This window comes from Ochlerotatus camptorhynchus, unplaced genomic scaffold (genome assembly GCF_037179485.1).
Source record: "Ochlerotatus camptorhynchus isolate MF236.1 unplaced genomic scaffold, CSIRO-AGI_Acam_v1.1 ptg000176l, whole genome shotgun sequence".
Taxonomy (NCBI): Eukaryota; Metazoa; Arthropoda; class Insecta; order Diptera; family Culicidae; genus Ochlerotatus; species Ochlerotatus camptorhynchus.
The window spans coordinates 368,039-383,211 of NW_027040666.1; the positions used below are offsets into that span (position 1 = coordinate 368,039).

The 15,173-nt window shown below is 37.6% G+C and overlaps 1 protein-coding gene across 3 annotated transcripts in view; it reads right to left on the reverse strand.

Moving 5' to 3' along the window:
* Positions 1 to 15,173, reverse strand: part of Ddr (discoidin domain-containing receptor 2) — an 819,413-nt gene that overhangs the window by 207,782 nt on the left and 596,458 nt on the right. For all 3 annotated transcript variants that reach the window (XM_065222576.1, XM_065222577.1, XM_065222578.1), the window contains one exon: positions 8,687 to 8,866. In XM_065222576.1, coding sequence (XP_065078648.1) covers positions 8,687 to 8,866 — 180 coding nt within the window. The remainder of the gene's footprint in view (positions 1 to 8,686; positions 8,867 to 15,173) is intronic.

Genomic DNA, 15,173 nt, shown 5'->3' on the forward strand with positions numbered 1-15,173 from the left:
TTGTTCCGCCTTTTTCCTTTGAACTCTGGGCAAAATTGAGGGTAAAAATGTTGGAAGTTATTCATATGTGGATGGCTGGTTGATGCTGTTGATATCGAGAAATCTTCCTAGGTTTTCATAATAAGATAGCTGACCTTTATTTAGCTGTTTACAGTGAATACTGTGCGCCTTCAGTTTTGGACATCCTAAAAGCAAAAGCCTTTAAAGAACAACCTGCTGGATTGTGAATAGCCAATTCTCACATTTGGAGGCACCAGAAAATCATTTATTTTGATTTATTTTTTCCTTTTATTTGTTTTCCGTCGATCTTGTTTTCCGTGCTGAGCACTAATGCTACCGATGCCAGGGAGGCGACCCACACTGACACTAACTATCAACCCATCAACTCATGAACCGGTGACCAACGGCTTTACTTCACTTCCGAAGGAAGGCGTGATCAGAGATGTTATGCCTCAGAACATCCCGGTGGCACCGACTGGGATTGAACCCAGGCCTGCTGGGGTGAGAGGCAATCACGCTTACCACTACACCACCGGCTCCGCTTAGAGAAAATCATTAACGTGTAGGTAATTTATATGTTATGCTGCTCAATTGACCGCGAAAGGATTTTCCTCTTAAAATTATTGTGAGATTGTTGAAAGTACGTTTTGGATGATCAAATTGCTGTTTCATATAATTTCCAAATTCCAAACTCAATTTCCATTGAAAATCACAAAAGGCGCAAAAGGCACATTCTATCGATTATTCCCCGACCGATTTCGACTTTTCGAACAAATTGCGAACATAATTGGCGCGGTTTGGTTTCACTTTTCCCAGTTCTTCAACTTTGGCATACTTTTCGCGCGGCCGTAAAAGATAGAAACTCCCGGAAAAAGTCCTTCTGCAGTTGGCATCGTTATAATTGTGTAATTAAATCCTGCCTGATTCGCATTTTCGTTTCGTCGTTAGAGGTACCGAGGAGGGAAATTCGCAAAACGGATCAACTGTGCCTGGGACCTGGCATAAGATGCTAAATCATTCAAAAACAACCCCACCATCATCCGTTCGTTCGGTGCCGTTGTTGGATTTTGACACTCTCGAAAGGCGATATTTTATGTGGTCGGGTAAGAGTAATGATCTCTGTTATTAGATTTCTTGCTCCCGGGGATGCAGCGTTCCAAGGGTTAGAAGGTTAGATGGTGCAGGTGGATGGAAGTGGGTAAAGTCTTTCCGTTCAGACAAGATTCGGAATCGAACGGCAGTATAAGGAATCGAATGATGACGATGGTATTGATTTTTTGCGAAAAAGTTTTCGAATCACGATACCGGTCTATAATGAACAGATGCTGAAGGAGTAATTTTCAAACATTTCATCCAAGAAATTGATAGACGGTGGCAAATTGCGGTATGGAAGTGTATGGTGAAATTAATCATCGGGTTTTTGAAGCGTGCTAAATGACGCATGGAAACTTTAAAGAGAAAGTTACTTCCTTCGCTTGTTGGGTTGGTTGGTGGGAAGGTTGTTTGAATCGATACTACCCACCATTCCCAACTGGGAAGGGACATTTGGGGAGGTGGAGGTGAAACGGTAACAAACCACCACCGAGAAGTCAGACGGTGAAAATCAATAAAGCAAACAAGGTTTTATGGGCTCACAAACAACGATCCAAGGAACCAACTTCTGCTTCTTTCGTTGGCAGCGTTTCCTTCGATGGCAATAAATGCCAAGATGTAGTGAGGATGAATAATATTATTGCCGAAGGCGCAAAATTGTAGAGCGGGTCGGAAAAAGGGTGGCCCGTTTTACGAAGCATCCACCTGTTCCATGCGGTTGAATAAAATTGGATCCGACCAAGCCGGTCGTGTAGTCGTGCTGGCTTAGTGATACTTCGATGTAGAACTCCGTCGGGCGGGGTGGTTTATGGGATGGACGGAATTCGATGCGATTGATTTTAGCGACTGCTTTTTCGGTAAGGTGGGTTGTTACTTCCAAAAATGTTGCATCAGTATGTTTCATATCGAGGAAATTGTCATCGATCATATTTTAAATTACCTACATAGTTTCACAATCCAATTAAGTCATCCTTAAAAGTTTATATCTATAAAATGCTTATTGGGATTTTGTTGTCTAAGTTTGTTTTTAGAAACTTGATTTAATCACTACAAATTTAGAAACTCATTGATATTATTGCATAAGGGACCAAAGGTTAATCATGTCACGCGAAAATAAGGTAAAATTTCCCACCCCCCTTGGAGAGTGACAAAATATGGGTACCTTTCCAGACCTTCCACTCAAATGGTCCAAATATTAAAGATATCGAATGTCGGTTAATACACTGAAAACGAAACTAATTCAATTAGTGAGCCACTTTTACTCTGTTGTGAGTCACTTTTACTTAAATGTGAGTCACTTTTACTCATTCGTATGGAGACATTACTAAAAGTGTAGGTCACTCAGACCATGAGTACGCTTGAGTATCATTCGTTTTAAGTGTATTGAAGTTATTGTTTATTGTTTATTATTATTATTCTTCATCTGAATAACAGTCTTAATGAAGTTTGATGGGGAAAAGCCTGAATGACTCGGATACAAAAATTAGCCGATCTCATGCAGGCGTAAACACCCCATATCTTTTCATCTCGCGTACAAATAATACATGGAACAGAACACAAATGAGCATAAAAGTACAATAAGTAATCAGTAGCATAAAAAGTAATCATCCTTGTTCATGGAGTTGTCGGATGCTCGGTGAAGTGCTCGTCAAGAAGATGATACAAACCGGGAACAAAAAAAATATCAAGTAGGTAGCAAAACTCTGTCAGTCTAATGAAATTGGACAGCTACTCACCAATTCCCCAAATCAAACGATCATTGGATAATGAAATTTTTGTAGAAAAAAAAAACCGCATAAAAACCGGGTAAAAAAGAAACCAGGTAAAAAGCGACTCCAGTGTATTACATAAATGGTGATGGTTAAAATTCAGAATATTATTTATTATAGGAGGAAAGGGGGGAGGTAGTGCAAAATTTCAATAAGTTTCTTCTATTGAGGGGACGATGGTGGTTCAAGATTTTCTTAAATAACATTTAATGGTTCGAAGAAAACAGTTTAACCTTTTTATTTGCTTGATTTGTTTCCCGTTGATCTTGTTTTCCGTACTGAGTACCAGGGAGTCAGCTCCCACACCTGGACCCTACCTTTCAACCCATCAACTCATGGACTTGGGACCAATGGGTTTACTTTCTTTCCGAAGGATGGCATGATCAGAGATTTTTAGTGCCTTAGAAAATCCCGACTGGGATTGAGAGGCTGTCACCCTTACCACTATACTACCGGCGCCGTTATTTCGTCTCAACCCAAAGGACCTGGGTTCAATCCCAGTCAGCGCCATCGGGATTTTCTGAGACATAATCATGCCTTTCGGATTTACCTCCCCATGGACATGAAGGTTGATGGTACTGAAGCAAAGGGTTATGTTTAATTTTTTTATATTTGCAAAGATGATGATTTCCAATAGTGACACATATCCCCTTCTTAATGCTTCAGTATACCTCAAACGATTAATTCTTGGTTGTTAATAGAACTTCCTTGATGCAATCGGCTGCTTCATGCAGACTGAGCAATTCTGATAATAGTATCAGATTTGTTCTGTATACAGAGGAACTGGGAGGGCTTATAAGAAACTTCTCACCAATAAAGCAATGATCTTCTAGTAAATTTTGCATATAATTTTATTAATATTTTATTTTATTTAGGCATATTATTTTTTTTACAGTCATTTAGCATTAGCATGCGATACAAGAGATTTAATATTACTTGCTCGTTTTTGCGTAAAATAAACAATATGTATTTTACTTGTAACTACCTTTGAAAGTTTTTTCATGTTTTTTTTTGTGATCTGAAAATTTTCCCAGTTTGGCTAGAAGTTTCAAAGCTAACGCATGGCCACAGGCCTAATAGAAAGATAGGCAGAAAAGTGTATCATGAAGAATGCTTGCATGCAGGGTTGCTTCCACTCACTTGCTATAGATGAGTGATTTTCGGAGTTTTGAATTCGTTAGATGTTGTAATGTAGATTTGTGTTGTTGGATGCGGGAGGAGATTGGAGGTCGGCTGATTCGGAGGCGAACCAGCCTAAGGCTGAAAGCCTCCTAAATAAAGCTAAATTAATTAATTAATGGAGGTCGGCTGTTTAAAGCATAAAGCCTGTCAATTTCGCTTTCAGAGTGTCGCAGTCAGTGGTTTTATGATTCGTGAGCACTCGCGATTCGTTGAATCATTGATTGTGACTGCAAGTGGATTTGGCGGGTTTTGTGTGTCGGACGCTTGCTTTTTGGCCTCTTCTTGTGTCTTACATGTGCAGAGTATCATTATAGCGTCTAATGGTTTTGAGATTCCTGGTTGCGTGAAATATATTTGTGAGAAAATCTTTTTGAGATGTTAGTACACTGCAAAAATAATGAATATTACATGACGTGTAAACCAAAACCATTTTAAAATTACATAGCTTTAAACTATGTTTTAGTTTAATTTTACATTAAAAATCATGCACATAATAAAAACATGATGAAACTCTTAAAATTACACGTTTATTCGATTCATTTTCTCTTGCAGTGTAATATCACCACGTGATGTAAAAACTTATCGAAGAACATCGGATTTTCAACGATAAAACCTTTAAATTTACATGCTCGTATAAATTTAAATCAACAAACATTGAGAAAGCTAATATGGCGGACGGACCGATTATCCCATCAGTTTTTTCTTCGCTCGGTTTGTTTTGTTTTGTGCGCTCAGTTTTAGTTATGTGGAACGATTTATCGTGCATACGCGCGTCCACAAACAGAAAATGGATGACGGACAAAATAGTGATTACAGCGGTTTTATACAGAGAGCACTTTTAGTTCGTGCAGAAAATCAAACATTTGGATATGGAAAAATAGAATAACATTAAAAAATGTACTCGTGGATCCTTTTTTATCCTGACTGATCGTTTTGATGCAGTGGTGGAAGTGTTGGAACCGATGGGGAACACTGTTGGAGACCGACTATAGAGGATGATGAATAGACTTCTGTAGTTTATTTTGTGTGAGTTGCAGCATTATTTGAACTAAGGGTACTAATGGGGTCTGATTAACTGCCTTTTTCTCCTGAGCCCACTCTAGAACCTACATTTCCTATTTAGATCTATAAGTGAATCGAGAAGTAAACTGATGGTCTGAGTTCCTCTGGTATATTCAATTAGAGAAGGTTCCAGCACGTAATGTTGTGAACAACATCTATGACAATTGTCCAGCAGTGCTCCCATTTTATTTGCAACAATCCAATTGGGCCGAAGATGTGCCGAATCTAATTTCAGCACAATGTTCTGAATGACTTACCCCTTGGGGTGACCATTTCCATGTTAAGGTGGTCAAAAAAAATTTTTTTTTTTAAATGGCTTTAAAATAAACGAGACTACACAAAACTCTTAAATTTTTCAAAGATCAAAATGTCAAATGAAAGGTTAGTAAACATACTTTTTAGGAAAAGTATAATGGTATTTAAAAATGGGATTATGTAATGAACATCATTGATTGAATTTGTTTTTTATTGTTTTCATGGCTTTTAGACATAGCGCGCAATATGTTCTCATATTTTTTTTTCTCGAAAATTTAGGGTCTTACACAACATATCAAAAAAAAAAACGATGAGTTTTTTTGTTTGTTTTTGAGTTATATTCTTTTGAAGTTATCAAGTCTTGGGCTACGGGCTACTTCGATCTCGCAAACGTGAGGATTTTAGTGCATGTATATTGCCCATCAAGTAACATAATAAATTCGTAGTCGCAGAAAGGGATAGTTGTGGGCTGAATCCTTTAAACCGTCAAGAATTTGGACAATATTTCCTTTGAAAAACGTTATGTGACTTGTTATATTTTCTCAAGCACAATTTTCCCTAGGATGGCCAAATATATAATATAAATTATTCTGACAACATTTTGATCTTTTGATATTTTCTCAGCGAAAAAGATCAGGAATTATTCTGAAGAACCTTTAAAAATGTCATTTCAATTCAAGGTCAGATCTTAGGGAAGACTTGGAGATACAAAGATATTTTGTTAACGCAGTTTTAAAAATAGTCTAGACATCAAACAAGAATTTTATTAGCTATTATTTTATTATTAATATCCAGAGATGATGTCCAGGATAATTTGAAGAGTCATAATTTTGCATCATATGATGTTATGGGGTTCCAGAAAACGATTAGAGCTAAATAATTCATTCATCGTTGAGTCTGTAGAACTTTGATATATGAATTCCAGGATGATTTATATTATTATTATTATTATTAATTTATTTGATCAGGCTCAACCGAATTAACTTTACAGAGCCGAGGATTCTTGTTCACTATACAATACATCTTAAAACTATAGTCAAAAAGAACAACACAATAAACATTTTATCTTCCGCTATCCAAAAAGCCTCCTCTACCAGAACAGAAGATGCTTCCAGTGGTTTAATTGTGAAACGGTTGCTTTGCAAAGTCGACGACGCATTGACTGAAAGCACTGCTGATGAAGAACAATGAGGAGGACCACACAATGGTTGCTGCCGAGTAAAAAGACGATCGCGTGACACATATTGAGAGTGGTCTGCTTCTGTCGACAGCCGAGTGAACACATGGATTATTTATAGAACTTCAAGATATTAACTCCAAATTGATTTGTAGAACGGTAAATATTATGTCAATTAAACTGTGTGTCTCAAATGCTTTTGAGTTGCATTCAGCAATAGCAATAAATCGATCGAGGCATCTATTGTGCGCATCTGGCTTAGCTCCAGGTTAATTTGGAGATCTTTTAATACCGCATTTCTCCAGCTCAGGTCTCTTGAATTGATATGTGCATTTATCAAAATACATATACAACATGTAGGCTCGTCATTTAAAGAAATCTATGACACTCTTTTGTAGAACAGAGACCAACGTAAACAAAAAATGAACCTTTTTCAACTGGTATCCAATTACCTTTTTTGAATTAACACTTGAATTAGCCAACCATGCAAACGACCAAGCAAGAATTAAACGTTAACCATTTGCTCAAACAGAAGATCAATGGAAATAACAAAAGCAGACAAATATGTACATTTGCCATACAATAACTCAATCCTACCCCTACCCACCCCCCCCCCCACCCTTGACACTTGGACCACAAAACGAAACAAACGAGGAAAACATTTTCCTTCGCTCTTTGTTTCTCATGGCAATTGCTTCGAATGAAAAACACTCTCACATGCCCAGCCCCATTCTATCGGAACGATTGAAGACGCCACATGCAGGCTCAATTTGCCATTGCAAGATTGCTACCACCTTGCTACTTCAACCCAACCTCCAAGTTAGTGTGATTGCAGCAGGAGTTGTTCGGTCTGCAATTGTTATGTTGTGCCACCAGTAGTCCTGCTCTTTTACTCGAGTAGCATTGCCAGCCCGGAAAGTGTGTATGTGTTTGAAACGTTGAAATATTTATATTAATTACCCCCGCGCCAACTAGTTGAACTAAATAAATTTTCCCCAGCTTTCATTACCAGAAAATAGTGCAATAATTTGAAGTATTTGTTTAATGATACGAGATAAAACTTTTGCTTGCTACTTTCAGGCTGGTGGAATTTGCAGTCCTGTTCTCTTTGGCCTACAAAACTCATTTCGAACACATATTCTCGAACATTCTGCGGCAGCGTCTGGGAAAGTCTCTGGAATGCGATGCTGTTTGAGTCAGAGCAGGCAAACAAACAAAAAATACTGCTGTAACAAACTGCCGGAAAGTTAATTTTCCCCACCGCTGCCATGCTGGGAACTGTAACAGAGAGCAACAAATTTGTGCGCAGTTATTAGCTCTTGCAGGAACTTCATGATCCAACGTAGTCTGGATCCTACAAGTTGACTCATACAGCAACCAGTTGAAGCGAGGAAACTTTCTGCATTGCATGCGTTTGTTTAGGTACATAAGTACGTTCGGGCATATTATATGAAAAGTTTGAATGGAAAACTGAATTGAAATAGGCTTCAGCTGCAAAACTGTTGGTTATTAGTTAACTGAACATTTCCTAATTACTTTTTGGTTATAAGTATTGCTGTTAGTGAAGTGAGTGCTAATGTGTCACGTGATTTGTTAGTTGTAATAAATTCATTCAATTTAATTAAATAGTCAAAACCTTAACTATGCCGCCACCGGAAAGAAACTGCATCACAGTTAGAATCGAGATATTTCAATGGAACACATTTAAGTTCACTTTTAGATTGTTTCCTTGATCCTTAAGTTAAGGATTACTTCTCGCATGCAATCAAGGAAGGAATATCAAGCCCCGATAATAAATGGCAGCTGTCCCTGATTCACCTCATTAATTTACGATTGAAATGAATGATTCGTGAATATCTGAAAATTCTCCCATCACTCTGCTCAAGAACCTTTATCCATCAGATTATGGCATATTACCTCTTAAATCCTCCATGAATGGTTATGGTCCACACTCGCCGATGGCTTTTCGGAAAGAACCCATCAAACAATTTATCCCTTTCAGCAGTTTCAACGCTACATGATAAATCCTTCAATTTATAACATCATTCGCCGGTTTACCGTAAAAAATGGAGCAGCTTTCTTCTCAAACAGTAAAAAAAAAACTTCTTAGCGTGGCCATAGGAAGCATGGCAGAAATTAGGACACTTACCCTTGCCGAACCCATGGATATCGATGCGAAAGTTATCGGCTCCCTTCTGGCCGTCCACCAGCTGGCCGAGGCCCCCGACAAGGCGGTCTCCCTCTTCCTCGCCGTCGTAAGTGCGATCCGAAAGGTCAACCTCCATTCCACGGATCACACCCTTGGGGATGCTGTAGGATATTAATCCCTCTGTAACGAGAAACGAAAATGGAAGAAAGTATGTGAGTATGCTCCTTGCTCTTGGTAGGTACTGCTGCACGATGGGAAGATTGGAGCATACATCGCCCAGAAGAAGGAGTAGTAAGATAAGAAAGTTTAATATGAAATAAATTATATTTCCCACTTTTTAATAAATCGAGTAGAACGCGTTCAGCCAGCGAATAAAGTGCACAAGACTCCCTTCAGTGTGCGATGGTGGCAAGTTAGCGATGCATGAGCTGGGAGTTGGTAGTAGCAACACTTCATTAAATTTTACCAGTATGCTATCCGATTTTATGCAGCTTTCTTAGTTACCTAGACGCTAGGGAAAGCTTTTTTCAACTCGATGTGGTGGAGATGGAATTGATGGAAGCAGCTGTCAGTGTATTAAAATTCATTGATTCAAAGCTAGAGCTCTTGATAACTTTAAATATAGACCACCGAAAACAAAATGCCATTTTGAAACCAATTTCGTGGCATTATAACTTTCAGCCAAGTGGAAGGATAATCAAATCAACGAAAGCTACTTAAATCGACACGTTTCAACCATTGCAACAGTAAAATTGAGCGCTCGAGTCGGGCTCCGACAGCTGCTTCCAAATTCATACCGTCAGTAACAGCTCAATTCACGTGGTCATGATGGCGATAACGATCATCGTTCATCGATTATGGTTCTTTTTTTCCATTACAAAACTCTATTAGACAGGTTCAAAATAAAGAAATACCTTAAAACAGGAACAAACTGGACCTTTTTAGTATAATAACCACAGAAGTTGAGTTCAATAGTCCTAGTTTAACCCACGGAAGCTTCTGGTGGAATAAATTGCTTTTAACTAAATCATTTGTTTTAGGTATAAAGCAGCTTCTGGAAAGCTTATTATTTTGCTTTGATTTACGGTTTAGCGACTTTGCAGTCAATGTAATTGTTTATATGAAAGTTTGAGAATACTGAGAGGTTAGCACATATCATCGGTAAGAGACGTGTTTATGAGAAAATTTGCGAAAAAATCTAAGGGCACCGGTGGGATTCGAACCCACAATTCTCATTCAGTACACGGGTGCATTGCCAATTATACAACAGATGTAACATGTGACAATGTGACATGTGATGTGACAATTAGTCTACGGATGTATTTGGCTAATGACATTTGAGTTTCGAATCCGTTTCCCACCCTAGTCTTTTTGCGCAAGCGGTCTCTGATACACAACAATCGTCTATTACCGACGATATGTGCTTGTACCGCAACCACTCAGTATCAGTCGATGTGAACAAACACAGTTCATTTTTGTTGTACATCTTACATGCTGAAATATGTCCAGTACAGTATGAATATAACATTTGAGCTGCCGTATAACATTTATTATTTTGTGCACAGCTGGCTGATATGCCGCCATGTTATTGAAACCAACATCTGAAACGTCACAATTCAAGTGTGAACTTTTATTCCATATAAGTGGTTGACTTCGAGGTAGAAAATCAGAAAATTATGCTCTATGAGTTCTAAGTTTATGTTTCACAAAATGTAAGCAAAAATATCGACAAAATTGAAAATATCAGTTTTGTTTGTATTTAAATCGTGGCTTGAATCTTCTATTTGTTTACAAATTATGAGCTGTCAGTGGGGCCCACAATTCGCAGGCCCGCAGCGATGTTAGCTCTTGTCAAGGCAAGGCAAACAATATAGGGTTGCCACCTAGCTGGTTGTGCATGACCAATTCATGTTTGCAGCAATTCTGTTAGATCATGGGACCATCGAGTTTTTATGAAAGATTAGCCTCGTTTCACTTCCGTAGGAACTAGCGCGTACATCCAATTTGTAGCCTACTAAGCACAATCCGCAATTTACCCCTCTTTTTCAAGCAGGATTTCACACAAAATAGAATGTTTCTACAACAAACTTCAAAATCATTTTCAATACTTTGTTATTAATCCTTTGAAGTGGTTTTTTTCCTCTACCATATTGGCACATCATATAGCAGGGCCGGTCTAAAAACTTATTCAAATATTAAAAGTTATTTTCTTCAGGCAAAGTTCAGATTTTCTGTTGAAAAAAGAATACAAACATTTTATATATTTGTTACTTTTGGCTTGAATGCCCTCAATGTGGTCTTTAAATACTACCACTTTCAATAGGATTACAATCTAAATCTGTGAACCTCATATCGGCTTTTAATCATGCGAGCAGTATAATTCAGGTTTTTAATCAGAGACGAGCTGGCGCTGAAGCAAAATTTGCTGATATTTTCAATGGAACGTTTCACACAAAATGGTAACATCATTCCGGTGTTCCAATTATTGTTGCCTAGTTTAATTGATATTGGAGAGTCATCCCAACTTGTCAAACTTCACTGTTATTTCGGTGATTTCACAAGCGTAGTTGCAGTAAAGGCGGAATACGAGCTCTGGTGCCGGACATCCATAAATATTAACGAGAATTTTAAGGTATCCGGGATGATTAATAAATGTGATTCGACGTATTTTCCAACAATCAATCTTTTGTTGACGGTTTTGGCGACGCTCCTGGTCACTACAGCCAGTATGGAGAAATCTTTCTCCACACTGAAACGAATTAAAACTAATGGGAAACCAGTGACTTTCTGACTTGAATATAATATCAATTAACTGGGATTATGCCATTGGCCCGAACCACGTATTTAATATACTATCAAAGAGTAGAGCTAGAAGATTATTTCTGTAATAACCAGGTGTAATGTCCAGGATGTGACCCTGCGTTGTGTTTTATTTGTTGCTCAGATATCTGGACAGCAGTTTGGAGATCGGCAGTTGATTCAAATGAAGTAAAAGAATGCATTTCACTTTCACTATTTAATACCTCCGTCAGGCAGCACTCTGATTGAAGGTCAAATTCAAAGTTAATCGAACTATATTAAATATTTAGGCGCCGGTGGTGTAGTGGTAAGCGTGATTACCCCTCACCCCAGCAGGCCTGGGTTCAATCCCAGTTGGCACCGCCGGGATGTTCTGAGGCATAACATCTCTGATCACGCCTTCCTTCGGAAGGGAAGTAAAGACGTTGGTCCCCAGTTCATGAGTTGATGGGTCGATAGGTAGGGTCCAGGTGTGGAAGCTGCCTTCCTGGCGTCGGTAGCATTGGTGCTCAGCACGGAAAACAAGATCGACGGAAAACAAATCAAGGAAAAAAAAATATATTAAATATTTGCACTTATATCACAGAATAACGATCACTTCAAAAACAAAACAAAAATATAGCGATGGCAAAACAAAACCATAAAGAGCATACAGAATGATTCAGGCAACAGTAGCCACTGTTCTCTTCGTGTTGATCACATTGCTACCACTGCATCGAGGGACGTTTGTTTATACCGCTTTCACAAATTTAAATGAATTAAGATACAGTGCCGCAACACCATTTAATATGTTAAACCTTAAAATAATTAGTTTTCAAAAAATATCTAAAATATTTTTGACCTTCTTTACAGAATGCGAATCTTGATAATCATTGCCAGCAGAAAACAAATTAAAGCTACATATATTTTTTTTTAAATTTATACATTTGTTAAACTTTTCTCGTAACTGCTTATTAAAGGGTTTGAAAACTATTATTTTACATTGTGATGGTTCATTGAAAATTCCGATCGAAAGTCGAAAATGAAGTCAAGTCATGTCCTAAGAACTTTTTTAATTATGTAAACACGAAATTAAAAACTAGAAATTTTCTTTCGCGAATGAATTTGGATGCAAATGGAGGTGAGAATTCTTGTGAAATTTGCAATCTTTTTGCAAATTCCTTCCAAGAAGTATACACCACATTTTCCGAAGAAGATCGTGACCGCGATTTCTCAGCATTCATTCCTGAAATTTCTAAAAACATCTCTGTCAACCAACTTTCTCAACATGAAGTCCTCAATGCACTAAAAATCTTAAACGCGTCGAAAGGGTCTGGACCTGACGGCAGCGCACCCATATTTTTGAAAAACCTTTCTGAAGAACTCGCATTTCCTCAAGAGCGTCTTTTCAACATGTCTCTGAAAAATGGAAAATTCCCTGAAATTTGGAAATCATCTTATTTGGTAACTATTTTCAAATCAGGTGCAAAATCAGACATTCGAAATTATCGTGGAAATGCTATTATCTCTTGCATTCCAAAACTTTTTGAATCAATCGTAAACGGCAATATTTTTCAGCAGGTGAAACATCTAATTACAAGTAAACAGCACGGCTTTTCCTACATACTTAAAAAAATAAAACTGCTTGTATATGCAGACGACATGAAGCTCTTTATGGAAATAAGTAATTCTAGCGATGCAGAAGAATTTCAGAATGAAATCAATATATTCCACACCTGGTGTAGTAAAAGTCTGCTTCAACTGAACGTAAAAAAATGTGCTGCAATAGCATTTAGCAGAAAAATTGAAACACCGCATATTGAAATATCATTAGGCAACCAAATAGTAGAAAAATGCAAAATTGTAAGAGATCTAGATGTAATCCTAGACTAACTTTTATAGAACATTATAATACTATCATTAGTAAAGCAAACAGAATTCTAGGCTTCATTAGAAGGTTCAGTCATAATTTCGAAGACCCATACACTATTAAGCTATTATATACCACATATGTAAGGCCAATTCTGGAATACTGCAACCTAGTATGGAATCCATACATTTCCATACACGAAGAACGCATAGAATCTGTCCAAAAACAATTCCTTTTATATGCTCTACGTAAATTGAATTGGACTGCATTTCCATTACCATCTTATGAAGCGCGCTGCATGCTCATCAATATACAAACACTTAAGGAGCGCCGCCAATTCGCAATGCTTTTCTTCATCAACGACATTATTTCAATCCGCATAGACTCGGCAGAAATTCTCGCACAATTAAACTTTTACGACCTTGTCGATATCTTAGAACACGGAATTTATTTTCTCAAAAATCTTACAGAACAAACTATGCAAAAAATAGCCCAATCAATGGAATGATGCGCCTGTATAATTTGCATTGCAGAACTATTGACATCACAATGTCCAAGCAGCGAATAAAAACTAAGCTAAATTAGAATAGAATTAATGCATAGTATTGTAAGTAAACATTGTAATAATCATTGTATGTAGTCTACACTGGCTTGACGAAATGAAAAAAAAATAAATAAACCAAATCCTGGCTACGTGCCTGACTACCATCTTTTATGTCACCTCGAGGGAAGACATTCCGCGCAAGCTCGACCAGAAACAGGACTAGTTCATGTTGATTTTCATTAAGCGGACCGTTTATTATTAGGACTTCTACATGAACACATCTCAAGCTGCCTTTAGGTTCAATTAGCTTAACTTGATGAATTCGTTCCTTTTTGTACAGTTTTGTCTTTTCCAGTAACGCTGGTAGATCACCTTGGTGGTATGTTGCTGGTGTAAGATTTTTCACCTAACCCTAGTCCTGAAAACTTCAAACTAAGGGAACAAGATTATTAAGTAATCAAGGGAACACATTTTAGTCTTTGTTATTTCGTATACCTTGTCAATAGTGACAAGACTCGGGTAGTGACCATCCCTGATGTTCATAGAGTATATATAATCCTTTCGCTTTGTACTGCTCTTTTCCTTTCCCTCTTATCTTTTCAGAAATCGAGTAATGGCACTATAGCCATAAGCCATAAAATGCTAGGACAAGAGCTGGTGCTCATGTCCAAACCGTCAGAGGAAAATGGAGCATCCCTAAACCTTTCCAGATGTCCACGTTTTCGATGTTTCCTGAATCATCTTGCCCCTTAAATGCTACACAGTAGACCTCATCGTTTTGGTATGTGTGACGCATCTTCGATGTGAAACATATATCAAATAGCCAAGCAAAATGATGGAGGTATATCAATAATTTTCCAAGATGCGTTCAAGAACTGCACAGCAAAAAATAATGTTGATATCACATCAAAGTGGATGCACCTCAATCGTGTCAAAAATATGGTGTAATATTACTTGCCAAAAAGGACAAAATTATCATTAATACAGTGCAAGAACTGACATTACGCTGCTTTTACTGCATTTGTTTATGTTTGTGGCCATAAAAATACATGAGATTTTTGACATGATTGAAGTGCATCCTCTTAGATATAATATTTAAATTTATTTTTTGCTGTGTGGCTGTGTTAGTGTTAGATTAGATAAGATTAGATTAAGTATTTGAGTAAACCATTTTATGTTCAAGAATTTAGCGTGGTTCTTACCGTTGAGAACTACTAAATTTCAACTTTTAGGTTATTCTCTTAACGATGTATAGGGTAAGGGAGGTAATACGCACCCCACTGTAATTTAATCAA